We start from the raw sequence: 15464 nt of genomic DNA, 5'->3' as shown, positions 1-15464 counted from the left end.
TACACTTTGTAAGCACACTGTGAAAGCCTTGGATAAAAACAGTATGTACCGACAACCTGTTATATAAAATAGAGTAGTAAAGTGAGACTCCAAAAAGGATGAGATCTAAGCATCACAAAATGCAAATACAACTGATAAAGGAGCATTTTTTTTTCAGGGAGTTGGCATTCATCCCCAGTAAAGTATGGAACTATTATCTGTCAGGGAGAAGCCCCTCCGCTGGATTTCCTTGAAGGAAACACAGCAACAAGGGAGGATTCCACTGCAAAAGTCACACTGTAGAGAGAACAGGGAACCCCTGAAATACCATCTTTCAGTCAGCAGCTGGTTCAGAAGCTCCTCATTATGTTCAGAGCAAAGGCAGGAGCAGCTGACAAAAGGTTCCACTGAGATATTCCAGCAGCCTTAGTCACTGGCTATGGTCTTCCTGGACCAGTTTCGATGTCACCAGTTAAACTAGCAATTCAGGGTTCCTCTGTGCTTTAACATGGGACTCTTGTATCTTGAGCGATACCAAATGCCTCATGAACGGTTTCTAATTGAACCTCACCCCTTTGGCAGGAGTTTATAAACTAAAGTTTATAAAAGGAGCTCAACACCTCTCTCACAGAGATTCTGACTTACTTGGGCTGATGCAGGATTCAGAAATTAGTTTTTATTAGAAAATTTCAGGTAACTCCAATATGCAAGCCTGGTTAATAACCACTGTTCCAAGAAGATACTGACATAAAGACCGAGGGCAGAAGTAATGGAGTTAAGACCGTAAACCTGGAACTAAAATTTTCTAAGATGATAAAAGAGAGGGGTATGAGATCAGATGTCTGGTATGTTGTAATAAGGTGAGGTAGCAGGTGGCATATTCAATGATAATTAATGTAGTCAACAAACAGTATATACAAGAGAGAAAACTGTACACACACACACAAAGCCTGTTTAACCATTTTGTAGATGGATTTCAAACAGAAACTTTGAGTTCATTTCTTATATTTTGAACTAAGTGGAAATAAATGTAACTCAGCTAAAAAAAAAAAGGGTCTGCAAATCTGAGTTCAGAAATTTCTCCAAATCCCAACATGATAAAATTTGATTTGAATAAATAAATTGTACTTAACTTTAGAATTAGGAATATTGCTATCATTATAAAAAGTTATTTGTAAGAAAGAGAAAATAAATTGACTGGAAAGTTTATTGGAAAATCTATGTCAAGCTCCATAATTAAAAATTTTTTAAGACAAATTAAAAACATCTATAAAATACATTCAGTATTTTAAGATAAAACTACTTAAAAAACTGTAATATCATGGTTACGAAAATAACAATTATGACAAGCTATACATTTTTAATTACAGAAAACATTAAAAATAAAATAGTCAATAAAATATGTCTTGCTGTTGTTTTGGGGAAAACGGGGACAAACATTTAAATATTATTTACATATATTTATTTAAAAACTCTTCATATGACATTGTAAATAGTCCCATTTCTATTGTAGTTTGGTGTAATACATGAATTCACACAGAGGAGATGGAATATATAAAATTACATAGATGGCAGAAAAGCCACATCACTCTCCAACACATATTGAATTATTGCAAAGGGCATAATCCAAACATATAAGGAATATTAATTTCAGAAAAAGAGCACTGCTCACCCCTAGGTACACACAAACATTTACAAGCTTCCCTTTATTAAACCAGAGGAAGAAATAAAATGTATCATAAATAATTGGTCTTCCATTTTTTTATGTTAGTTTTTAAGTTCTTTTTTAATCATAATGAAATCTATTAAGAACAGGATTTTCTTCAAATGTGTATGGTTCAAACACGATTCGCTTTTGTATGACAATCTCTTTTATACTTATGTTCTTATATTAGTATCTGTATATATATATAAATTCTTAAAGTTACAACTTTGAAATTGATTGTAAAAAGTTGCTTTCTATTTAATATGCCACAATAGGTCAGTGTTTACATGCTATTATGGAAGACTGATAATTACAACACACAGATTTAGAAGCAGAAAACTGAGTATTATTGAATGTATATTGGAATCTTAACAAAATGTTTTACTGTATTTACCCCATATCCTTTTGCACTCAAAGTTTTAGATTAGTACAGTGGGGAATTTTATTTACTGAAAAATATCCCAAATTTCTGTTCTATTGTTATATAAAATTCTAAATACAGCTTTTAGTTTAATTTTGATAGCATTTGTATTACATGAAGAGTCCATCTGATAGCCAAAATAGTATAATATTGTATGTAATATATGAATGTATCTTTGCAATCATAGTTCTTCTTGTTGGTAATAACAAATTATATATGATAACCATTATTCTATCAAGACCTCTGCTATTATAAGAATAAACCTGAATATAATTCCCTCAATGACAGACAGCAAATTGGCAAACAATTAATATTACATTTAGAAGAAAAAAGTTAAAAATGACAGCCTAGCATCAAAGCAGATCATCCTTTGTGAATGCATTAAAAATATGGGTTACAAACACAGACACAGAAACCAAATACACTTTAAAAACAAGTACTGTAAGAATATTTACACACACATATTATGGCTCACTAAGAAAAAGATTATTGAAACATAATGTGAACAATAAATTAATTCACAGTATAAACACACTTTGAGGAGTAATTTAAGTCAGGAATAATAAAAATACAGATATAACATCAGTTAGCACTATGAATATATATTCTGTTCTGTCATACATATAAAAATTTACACATAGTACTGCTCTTTTAAACCAAATTTTTTACAAAAATATTCAGTGATTTAAATAAAAGTTGACAGAGGTAGGATCTGTGTCAATGTTCATGATTTTCAGGAACAAGTAATTCAAATATTTCATTACTGTTTGTCCTTTCCAACTCACAGAAAGCCATCATTCTGAAAAAGGGGGGAGAGGAAAGATGGGTTAAGAAAAAAATGATAAAATTAACACACTCATGAAAAATTGAAATTCAGTAATGTTTTAACTGAAATTACAGTCTCTAATAAAAACTTGCCCACAATCAAGTTATATGTAATAGTTAAGGAGTATTGTTCTCTATTTTAAAAGATATTCTTCTTAAATTACAAAAGCATGTCAAAGTGTGAGTACTAAAAGAGTGATATGCAGTGAAAAGAACGGGGTAGCAGAGAACGTTAACTGAGAAAAATCACTCAAGGCAAGAGCTAATATGATGTCCAGGTTTAAAATTACAAACAAGTACTGTAAATTATGTTGTCTGAGTCTTAAAATAGCATGTTTTAGGGAGAGTCAAATATTTTTACAAATATCTTAGAATTTCCCCCCAGAACAAAACAAAAAACTGATAAAAACTTATTTTGAAGATAATTTCTATTAGAATTATATACATATGTCTATGCATGTGTGCATGTTTATTACAAATCAAATATAAGAAAGAAGTATATACAAAAATGCTAATTGCTTATTTTCTCTGAGTTATAGTATTAAACATGTACATCTGGGTTCACAGCAGCATTTTCACAACAGCCAGAAGGCGGAAGCAGCCCAAGTGATGAGCAGATAAACAAAGTATGTTATATATGTAGAATGGAATTCTATTCAGCCTCAAAAAGGAAGGGAATTCTAAAACATACTCCCAATTTGGATTAAATTTGAAAACACTATAGTAAATGAAATAAGTCAGTTACAAAAAGAAAAATACATAAGGTACAACAGTAGTCACATTCAGAGACAGAAATTGTAACAGTGGTTGCCAGAGGCTGGGGGAAGGGAAGACTGGGAAGTCATTTAATGAGTACAGTTTCCCTTGGGAAAGATAAAAAAAAAGTTCTGGAGATTGATGGTGGAGTTATTTTTGCACAAGAGTGTCAATGTACTAAATGCCAGAGAAATGTATACTTAAAAATGGTCAAAATGATAAATTTGATCTTATGTACATTTACTTCAATAAAAAAATGTAAAAAAAAAAGTGATTTTGGTTTTCTTTATACTTTTATATTTTATGTTTTCTCAGTGAGCATTTTTTTTAGACATAATAATCAAAAGAGTAAAAGCAAAACTGGATTATATAATTTATTAAAGAAATTATAAATATGGCTTAATATGAATATTTCTAGTCATTTGTGTGTATTATGGGGAAACCCCTTAAAATTAGCTTTGGTGACAACATTAGAAAATATGAATGGAAATGTGTTAGCAATTAACAACATCACTAGGATACTTTGGGAATTTGTTAATGGTTGCAGATGTTTTCTGAACTATATCTACTAGAACAGAAAACGGAAAAAGTTTGGCAGGTATTCAAAAAGTTAAACATAGAATTACCTTATGACCCAGCAAATCCAGGTACTCCCAAAGATATGAAAACAGACTAAAACACTCTTGTACACAAATGCTCACAGTAGCATTATTCAGAATAGCTAAGAGGTAAAAACAACCTATGTGTCCATCAACTGATGAATGGAAAACAAAATGCAGAATAAACAGAAATGAATATTATTTAGGGATGAAAGGAATGAAGTTCTGATACAGGCTACAACACAGATGAACCTTGAAGACATTACCCTAAGTGAAATAAGACCGATGCAAAAGATAAATACTGTATAAATTCACTTAGATGAAAATCTGCAATAGGCTAATTTTTAGATATAGAAAGTACATTAGAAGTTATCCGGGGCAGAGGAAGTGAAAACGGGACTGGAGAGTTACTGCTTAATCAATAGAGTTTCTATTTGGGGTGATAAAAATTTTTCTTTATCTGATGATTGTACAACATTGTGAATTTACTGCCACTGAGTTGCACACTTTACAAAATAGTTAAGAAGGCAAAGTTCATGTTATTTATACTTTATCATAAGCTAAAAAAAAGTTTTCTAATTCTTCCCAGCTTTAGAGATCGCTGGTATCCACTATGTTCTAGATCAGTGGTTCTAGGTACAGTGTGGAGATCCCTGGAGTGAAGCCTCTTTTCTTTTTTTTTTTCTCTTTTCTTAGAACTAGGGAATTACTTGCTTTTTCACTCCTATAATCTCATGAGTGTACAGATAAGTTTTCCAGAGGCTACATGATGTGGAAGGCCAGTTAGTAAGAAATAGTTCACATCTCTGGGCCCCAGGGTCTCTGTCACAGTACTCAATTCTGCCACTGCGGAACAGCAATCTTAGACAATATGCAAACAATTGGGTATGGCTCTGGCCCAATAAAGCTTAATTTACAAGAACAGCCAGTGGGGTGGATTTGGCCCCTAGGCTCTAGTTTACCAACCCTTGATCTAAAATGCAGCTATGACTCAAGCACAAAAAAACGTTTGGGACACAACTGCCAAGAGGCTTTATAATGAAAAGCTGAAGCTCCATCTAATCACATTCAAATTAATGCAGCAGCTTAGAAGTTTTAAGGACACAGTGATTGCAGCCAGCACTGGGAAGTGGTCCTCAAAATGAAAGAAGAAAACACATGTTTTAATCAAATAAATAAACGCAAAAGCACAGCAATCTGAAATCATTTAAATGAAGGCCTTACAAATACTAATAAATCTGGTGTATCAGTATATTAAAGAATAGAACATAACTAAAGTTCTTATGAGGATCCTGAGTCACTAAGGAAACAATTATTTTCTATATATTTCTACTGAAAGAGGCCAAAAAATAAATAATTTTTAAAAGGACTGAGGACTGACTTAACTATTTCTTCAAGATAAGACTTGACTACCTACCTTTCACCTACCTTTCAAACTCTGGATCTGACCCATTCATTCCCATGTCCAATGTATGAGGACATCACCTTGACTCTTCCTCAAATATACTCCAGCTCTTTACAATCACTTTGGAAAACTGACTTGCCAAAACTACTCAAGCTTGAACATATGTGTGTCCAGTGTGGCCTAACAATTTCATGCCTAAGAGTATACCCCAAAGAAATGTATGGTATCTGTTCACCAACATAAGGTACTAGAATGCTCATCATGTTTCTATCTATAATAGCCCAAACTGAAAATGATCAAATGCTCATCAAAAACAGAATGAGTAAATGGACTGTGGTAAGTTCACATAATGGAATATTATACAAGACTGAACCATCTACAAGTACACAGCAGTATAACTAAATCTCACAAAGGCACTGTTGAGGAAAAAAGTCAGAAATATATTTCATTTATAAAATGTCCAGAACAGAGAAAAGACATTTATGCTTTGAATAACCAAAACAGTTACTTTCAGAGTAGGGATCACAACCAGAAGTGAAGTGCAAGTTGCTCAGTCATGTCCGACTCTTTGTGACCTCATGGATGGTCCATGAAATTCTTCAGGCCACAATACTGGACTGGGTAGCCATTCCCTTCTCCAGGGGATCTTCCCAATCCAGGGATCGAACCCAGGTCTCCTGTATTGCAGGCATGGATTGTTTACTGTCTGAGCCAATTATGACCGGAAGGAAGCCCAAAAGAGAGGTTATATTTTGTTTCTTGATCAGAGTGCAGGTTGCATAGGTGTATACAATCTGTAAAAATTCACTCAGCTATAGATACTATGATATAGCACTTTTCTGTATGTATTTCTATATGTATATTATAATTTACTTAAAAAAATCTGCCCTAGCTTTCAATATTAAATAATATTTTCTGTCTTTGTCTATACTTTCACTATCTGTTATTTGTACCTTGAGTCTGGGACTTTATCAAATACTACTCTGTGAGATTTCATATTGTCCTTTAATTTTTAAATTAAAGTATAATATACATACAATAAGATGCATGGATTATAAATGTTCAGTTCAATGAGATTTTATAATGGTATACACCCATGTAACCATCACCACCACAATACTCCTTCCAATACACAACATTCCATTATTTCCAAAAGTTCTCGACTACCTTGCTAGGCAATCTCTTCCCCACCAACTCAGAAAACAACTCTTGCAGTTTTTATAACCGGAGATTATTAGTAGTTTTGCTTGTACTTGGCGCTATATAGGTACCTTTCTGATCATCAGTTTATATGTTCAGGAGAATGCAAAGGAGATCTCATAGTAGAACTAAGGGGTGGCGTGCGAAGACCATGACGACGCATCTCTTGAATTGCTCGTTCTCTGTCAGTAGAGACAAAACAAGAGATTATAACAAAAAGTGGTATACAAATAAAAGGCTCTGTTACTGCTATTAGTTATGTAATTTCTATTCCATTAATCAGTATTTCTACTAAATTTAAATCATATGTCTTTATATAATTTTTAAGTTGTGGATAAAAGATTTCAATTAAAGGAATATGTAGTTTAAAGAGATTGCTCAAAGCTCCTCTGAATACAGATTTTTCAAAGCTGAATGGTTCCCCTCTCTGCTCCTAGTTCTCCCACTTCTTGAACATAAATCTAGTCCTCTTCCTTCTTCCTGTATCAAAATGCCCAAATGTTAGAAGTAAAATCATGTTTTCTTTTATGCTTTCCTTCCCCATGTCTGGGTCTGTCCCACAAAGCATAGTGACTATGTTGCCACCTCTACTGTGGGCTGTTCAGAGTGCCTGGATTAGACTTTCTGACTTGAACTTTTCAAGATCTAGGATTTCTACCTAGATAGGTGCTTCATAAACTTTTTTTCCTTATAATCCCCTAAAATTTATTTTTAGATGTCCCCTTAGATGTCCTACCCTCAAATTTTAATACACAGATACACTGTTAATGTACTGTGGCCCTTCAGAGGGCCACAAATCATTGTAACACCTAAGGTTTTTTTGCCATTCCCTCTTCCCGCAAGAACCCATATTGTCCCCTGTGGTAATGATATTGCCTCTTTAAGAATACATGGTCTAGCTGGATGGTAAAGAGAAGAAAAGACACAGATTCATGGGTAGAGGTTTCCTTGGGGACCATGGGTAAGAAAAAGGAGAAGAATTTAGGGGGTCTCTAATCCAAGGAAATAAAGAGCTTGGTTTAGGACCCTTGAATTGAAGAGAATTTCAACTGTCATTAATAAATGAAAATCATCATATACATTCAGTTTAGCATGCTCAGAAACGCCATCTTCTAAAGTACAAGAAATTAACATTGCTTTCATGACAAAGAAGAAATCTCAGGCTTCATCTCTCTTTGAAATCATAAATATTCATTTCCTAGCAAATTTCATCTATAATCTAAATTGCATATGACTTAAAAATTTTTGATGTAAATAGGTAAGAGTAAGATTAGAGAACCCAGAAAGCTGACCTAAATAAGCAATCTGACCACTATTTGAGAATGAAATCTGAGATATGCTGATGTCTATGGTATTAATAGGATAGAAAAGAATAATGGAAGAAAAGGTAACTTGACAAATTGATTCGCAAATTAGATTTGGATTTTAACTGTTAAACCAGGTCTCATTTCTATCTGCAACACCTGGAGCTTAAAATTTTCAACATAATAAAGCTAATGAACTGAAATATAAGTGAGTGTGAAAATTACTAGCCTTTAAAGAATATATTGTAAAAATTAAGAACACAGGGTTTACAGTTAAGATTTTAGTCTTGGCTCTGCTATTTACTATTTGTGTGATGTTACTTTATAATAATAATATAGGCACAATACTAGATAGTTAATAGGATACATACATAGTATATGGTATATATGTATATATGTTAACTGCCCTTATGATCATCACTTATATGATAATTTGTATTTAGAATTTCCTGTTGGCTCATAAAGTTTTGGCTCTTGTAGAATCCTTACTACTTTGTTGATTCCCTAACTATATCCTTTGAAATAATGTCCTGATTTTGCCCTGAGGAATGCTATAGCAAATATTTATTTATACAATACTTGCTACTCTGCTGTTTTATTATGGGGATATTATCTTATATAACATGTATTGCCATTTTAGAAAAAATTACCAAAGGAATTTATCTTTCATGTTAATGCCAAGAAAAGTTTGCTATTTATAAGCCATATAAAAGTCTTTTTGTAGTAGAATAGGGAATAAATAAAAACACTGTCCGATGTTAAAAATATTTTCTTACCGTTCATATCTTTCAGTTGAAATCTGCCTTTTCAGAACATCAAGATCTGTTTGTAATTGTGCCATTTTAGCCCGGAGCATGGTGTTTTCCCGGCCTTGACTATTTCTTAAAAATAAATTTAAAAAAATCAAGTAAGTAAGTAATAGATACTCTGTTTAGAGTCAAGTACTATGGAATTTTGTTTCTGTTATTAATAAAAACAAATGGAGGTGACATATAAGGATAAAAAAGACTTTTCAACAATAACTTCATAATCATCAGGATTTCCATCACGAAGTTTTCTTTTTCATTCATCTCATTTATAAACAAACATTTACTGAGCTTCTAATATGTGCTAGGCACTCCAGCAACGCTGGAGATGCAAATTTGAGAAGACATGAATTGTAACACTGAAATGTAAAGTATTTTTATTGGCTCTTTCTTGACTCCTACCTCAGGAAGAGTAATATTTCTGACTCCTTTTAAAAGTTAATTATTGGGACTTCTCTGGTGGTGCAGAGGCTACGAATCCGTCTGCCAATGCAGGAGACATGGGTTCAATCCCTGGCCCAGGAAGATCCCACATGTCACGGAGCAACTAAGTCTGTGTGTCGCAACTACTGAGCTGACGCTCTAGCGCCCACGTGCTACAACTGATGCAGCCCGCGCCCCGCACCAAGAGCCTGCGCTCTGCAGAGACCATTGCGGTGAGCCCAGGCACTGCAATGAGGTGCAGCCCCGCTGGCCACAACTAGAGAAAGCCTGCACAGAGGACTGAAGGCTCAGCACAGCCAAAAATTAGCAAATAAATAAAATTAGTTAATTATTCTACTTATACTATCTATCCTGGGTTTCACTCCCTCTTCCAAAAATATGTCCAAACTTCTCCATCCTAAAAAGGCACCATCATCAATCTCCTAAAAAGTAATCCATGTACTTATGAAGGTCAAATTTCACGCTTTTCAAAGTTTTTTTCCTAATCCATAGCATGAAACACAGTCAACTCTCCCCATTCTGAAATGCTCTCCCTCTCTCTGATTTTGTTCCTCAACTGTAGACATTTTTCTAAAGGTCACTCATTCACTTTCATGGGTACCATTTCTGTAGTGAACATACACAAATTACATCTCCAAACATGATGTTTCTTCTGAATTTCCAACAGGAGCTGCTACATAAGCAAAATATTTTGGTTGTTACCACTGTTCCAACTCCCATCCTCCTCTCCCCAAAAACTGAAAAACAAGTTTTTCTTGTTCCTCCAGTATTTTTCTATCATTATCGTTATGTTACAAGTCTACAAAAAACTATTCATATTGAAAAATTATTTGTGACAGACTATTTCCCTCACATAAGTTGATTTATGACACTTACAATTTGCTTTCTGAAAGGGTCAACTTCTCTTTAAGTAGCTGAATTTCTGTATCCTTCTCGTGGGAAGTTAAATGGGAATGAAATTCTTTATCTCTATTTGTCGCCAACAATGATTCAAGGTTTTTAATTGTATGTCTCTCACTCGACAGTTGTTTTTTTAACAGCTCTGACTCTGATTTTATATTTTCTAATTCCATTGCAACCTACAAGAACAAAGTAAGATACAATTTTGGAGTTACTCTGAAATATTATCTGGAGAGCTATACATATATCAGTTGCTTTATTCTGGGCACTGATTAAAGATTCTAAAATACTTATTAAGTATAATAAAAACACCTTATTTTCACAATAATCTTTGTTATTTTTAGTTAGGATTTATTTTGACCATAAGACCTATCCAACCCTCAAATAATTTTCTATGCATTCTTTTGTCAAGAAAGGGTAATTAACATAAAACTCTAAAATGTGACCACTTTATCAGCCAGGAGGCCCTTCTGGTTTATTAAATATATATATTCTGATTACACAGACAAACCAGCTTTGAAGCTTCTCTGTCTCTGAAAATAAAGTTACTATTAAATGAGTGAAAACTGGAAACACTCATGTTTAAGAATACACATTGGGTTGTTTAAAGTAATGCTTCAGTTTAGGAATGGAAAGTTCCAGCTTACTCAACTTTCAAATTAGAGTAAAATTTTTATCAGGAAAAATATTCCACTTAGGGAGGAATAAGCTGCTCAATTCTTCACATAAGTCTTAAACAGAGAAAATACACTGGGATATGTTCCTATTCTATAATTAGAAGACTCATGTTCTAAGTACCCATCTGCTTCAAAATAGCACCTAACTTCATTATCATATTTGCCAAAGAAATCTTGGCAATGAATCTAATAGTCAAATCTAGTTGTCAAACTCCGGTAGTCAGAAGTCACTGCTCTAAAGGGGAACAAATATATTGGGTAGTGAATTATAAAGTAAAACAATTAGAGTATGGCTAAATAAAACAGTATGCTACAAGACAATCTTCTTAAGTTCTCACCCTCTCAAATTCAAGATTTTTGGAATTCAATTGTTGGGTCATAATATCTTTGCCTGAATCAAGCTTAATGCAAAGTTCTCTAAGAGATGACAAATCATTTAACACTGCTGCTTTCTCTTCTTCTTGGTGTCTCAGCTCTTCTTCTAATCTAGAGATAGCTTTTGCCATTGATGAGATCTGAGATTCATAAGCATGATGTGCATTCATGTGCTGAAAATAGAAAAGAAGTAAGTACAAAATTAAAGTCACCCAATAATTTTAAAGGTTTGAATCTGTATAGCTACAATGTCATTTTATAAAACTATAAGAGCCAATTTTTGCAATTTAAAAAACTTTGCAATTTTAAGATACACTCAGGAAGTTCTCCCCTATTTAAAGATGGCCTATATAAAGCTTAAAAAATTAATTATGCATAATTATTAATCATGGTAACTATCTCATATATATCTAGAAGATGCAAAGATGAAAATTATTGTTTTAGGATTGTGAACATAGGGATCTCTGAAGTTAAATTTTTCCTTTATAAACTCTCTTTGTTAAAACAATGATGGAAGTGAAAGAGGAGAGTCAAAGGGTTGGCTTAAAACTCAACATTCAGAAAACTAAGATCATGGCATCTGGTCCTATCACTTCATAGCAAATAGATCAGGAAACAATGGCAACTGTGACAGACTTTATTTTTTTTAACTCCAAATTCACTGCAGATGGTGACTGCAGCCATGAAATTAAAAGACGCTTACTCCTTGGAAGAAAAGTTATGACCAATTTAGACAGCATGTTAAAAAGCAGAGACATTACTTTGCTAACAAAGGTCCGTCTAGTCAAAGCTATGATTTTTCCAGTGGTCATGTATGGATGTGACAGTTGGGCTATAAAGAAAGCTGAGCACCAAAGAATTGGTGCTTTTGAACTGTACTGTTGGAGAAGACTCTTGAGAGTCCCTTGGGCTGCAAGGAGATCCAACCAGTCCATCCTAAAGGAAATCAGTCCTGGGTGTTCATTGTAAGGACTGATGTTGAAGCTGAAACTCCAATACTTTGGCCTCCTGATGCGAAGAACTGACTCATTTTAAAAGCCCCTGATGCTGGGAAAGATTGAAGGTGGGAGGAGAAGGGGATGACAGAGGATGGAATGGGTGGATGGCATCACCGACTCAATGGACATGAGTTTGAGTAGGTTCCGGGAGTTGGTGATGGACATGGAGGCCTGGCATGCTGCAGTCCATGGGGTCGCAAAGAGTTGGACACAACTGAGTGACTAAGCTGAACTGATCAATAACATATATACTTATCACTCCTCAATTGCCTTGAGTTAAATTTTGAATTTCAAAAATGGAATGTGCTTTAAAATTACATACCTAGGGGTGGTGGTGGAATGAAAAAAAAAAAAAAATAATAAAATTACATACCTAAAGTCATAATTAAATTTAAACTAATAATAGTATATAATTTTATGAGTTTAATAACTGAAATAATGAGAAAAATTTGAAATAAGACCCTTTTTCCTAGAATGATCCATATTTAAAATGGAGTAATAATAAATTAGTAATTATTACAATAAATGAGTAATAAATAAATGAGTAATAAAAATAAATATAAAGCTCTACTTCTAGAGTTTAGGAAGAATTCCACATTTGAAAATTAAATTATTACACAAAATTTACTGAAATCATCAACATTAAAAATCTAATGCAGTGATGTGAAGATTTAATATATTTTGACAGTTGCAGAAAAGTATTTGGATTTTTGAAATATTAATGAATTAGTCAAATTTCCCCAAATATACATAAGGCAATTTCATATACCACATAAGATAGGAACAGTGACAAAGAAGAGAAGAGCTAAAGAATAACTTCTGAGAATTAGGAGGTTGAGAAACACTGTTTTAGTTACATACTCATAAGAGAAAAGCATAGAAATAGTGTATTAGATTCCTAGGACTGCTGTAACAAACTGCTGCAAATTACTGGATGGCATAAAACAACAGAAATTTATTCCCACACAATTTTGGAGGTTACAAGTCTGAAATGCAGATGTTGGCAGAATTGGCTTCTGGAGGTTCTGAAGAACCATCTATTCCAAGCCCTTCTCCAAACTCCTATGACTGCTGGCAATCCTCGGTATTCCTTGCCTTGCAGACACACCACTCCGATCTCTGCCTTCATCTTCAATTAGCACGCTCCCTCGCATATTCTGTGTCCAGAGTTCTCTTGTCTCATAAGAATACCAGTCATTGGGTTATCGCCTGCCCTAGTCCAGTATGGCCTCATCTCAAATTGACTACACCCGCAAAGGCCCTATTTCCAAAAAGGTCACATTCACAGCTACTGGTAGTTAGGATTTTAATATATTTGGAGGGGACATAATTCTAGCAATTCTCTGGCTTGTCCAAATTCACAAGTCCTTCCCATGTGCAAAATACATTCATTCTATCCCAACATTTCTAGCATCAACTCTTAAGTCCAAAATCTTATCTAAATCAGAACGGGTAAGATTCTGGGAATGCTCCATCCTGGGGCAAAATTCCTCTCCCTCCATGATCTGTGATGCTAGAAAACAAACTGCTGCTGCTGCTGCTGAGTCGCTTCAGTCGTGTCCAACTCTGTGCGACCCCATAGATGGCAGACCATCAGGCTCCGCCGTCCCTGGGGTTCTCCAGGCAAGAACACTGGAGTGGGTTGCCATTTCCTTCTCCAATAGAAAACAAACTACCTCCCTCTAAAATACAATGGTGGAGCAGAAATAAAATAGTCTCATTCAGAAAGGGAGAAAACAGAAGGAATCGAAGGAGCAAGTAGGTCCAGAATAAGTCTGCACTCAAGTAGGGCAAATTTCATTAGATTTCAAGGGTCTAAAATGAATGATCTCTATCTTGATGCTCTGTCCTTTGGGCCTGCGAGGGCAGCCACACCTCTTGGCCACATGGCAGTGGTGCTGCCTTACAGAGTCAAGCAGGAAGCAGTCCAGTCCCCTGGGCCTATGCCCTCTGGGCTGGTGGCAATGCAACAGCCCCACCAGCTTTTGAGCAGCCCTGCTGGTCTCCCAGTCTCTCTCAGATATTCTTCCCTTTTCCTGAAGGAGAACATAGGTTCGTAACTCAGTTCAGTTCAGTTCACTTCAGTTGCTCAGTTGTATCTGACTCTTTGCGACCCCATGGATTGCAGCACACCAGGCTTCCATGTCCATCATCAACTCCAAGAGTTCACCCAAACTCATGTCCATTGAGTCGGTGATGCCATCCAACCATTCCATCCTGTCAACCCCTTCTCCTCCTGCCTTCAATCTTTCCCAACATCAGGGTCTTTTCAAATGAGTTAGCTCTTTGCATCAGGAGGCCAAAGTATTGGAGTTTCAGCTTCAACATTAGTCCTTACAATGAACATTCAGGACTGATCTCCTCTTTTAGGACAGACTGGTTGGATCACCTTGCAGTCCAAGGGACTCTCAAGAGTCTTCTCCAACAGTACAGTTCAAAAGCATCAATTCTTCGACGCTCAGCTTTCTTTAGAGTTTAACTCTCATATCCATACATGACCACTGGAAAAACCATAGCTTTGACTAGACGGACCTTTGTTAGCAAAGTAATGTCTCTGCTTTTTAATATGCTGTCTAGGTTGGTCATAACTTTCCTTCCGAGGAGTAAGCGTCTTTTAATTTCCTGGTTGTAGTCACCATCTGTAGTGATTTTGGAGCCCAGAAAAATAAAGTCAGCCACTGTTTCCATTGTTTTCCCATCTATTTGCCATGAAGTGATGGGACCAGATGCCATGATCTTAGTTTCCTGATTGTTGAGTTTTAAACCAACTTTTTCTCTCTCCTCTTTCACTTTCATCAAGAGGCTCTTGGTTCTTCCACCCTTCCTGCCGTAAGGGTGGTGTCATCTGCATATCTGAGGTTATTGATATTCCTCCCAGCAATCTTGATTCCAGCTTGTGCTTCCTCCAGCCTAGCGTTTCTCATGATATACTCTGCATATAAGTTAAATAAGCACAGTGACAATATATAGCTTTGAAATACTCCTTTTCCTATTTGGAACCAGTCTGTTGTTCCATGTCCAGTTCTAACTGTTGCTTCTTGACCTGCATACAGATTTCTCAAGAGCCAGG

General features: G+C 35.0%; 1 protein-coding gene across 1 annotated transcript in view; it reads right to left on the bottom strand.

Annotated features, from left to right (window-relative positions):
• Positions 1-1168: 1168 nt before the first annotated feature.
• CEP135 (centrosomal protein 135) overlaps positions 1169-15464 on the bottom strand; it is a 76703-nt gene continuing 62407 nt past the window's right edge. The window contains exons 22-26 of the mRNA XM_020892158.2: positions 11360-11569; positions 10321-10523; positions 8971-9075; positions 6962-7072; positions 1169-2904 (exon numbers count right to left, since the gene is read on the bottom strand). Of these exons, the coding sequence (XP_020747817.2) occupies positions 6973-7072; positions 8971-9075; positions 10321-10523; positions 11360-11569 (618 nt within the window). The 3' untranslated portion in view covers positions 1169-2904; positions 6962-6972. The remainder of the gene's footprint in view (positions 2905-6961; positions 7073-8970; positions 9076-10320; positions 10524-11359; positions 11570-15464) is intronic.

Source organism: Odocoileus virginianus, chromosome 29 (assembly GCF_023699985.2).
Source record: "Odocoileus virginianus isolate 20LAN1187 ecotype Illinois chromosome 29, Ovbor_1.2, whole genome shotgun sequence".
Lineage (NCBI taxonomy): Eukaryota > Metazoa > Chordata > Mammalia > Artiodactyla > Cervidae > Odocoileus > Odocoileus virginianus.
Note: the sequence above shows the minus strand (reverse complement) of the source record. Positions and strands in the feature narration are given on the sequence as shown.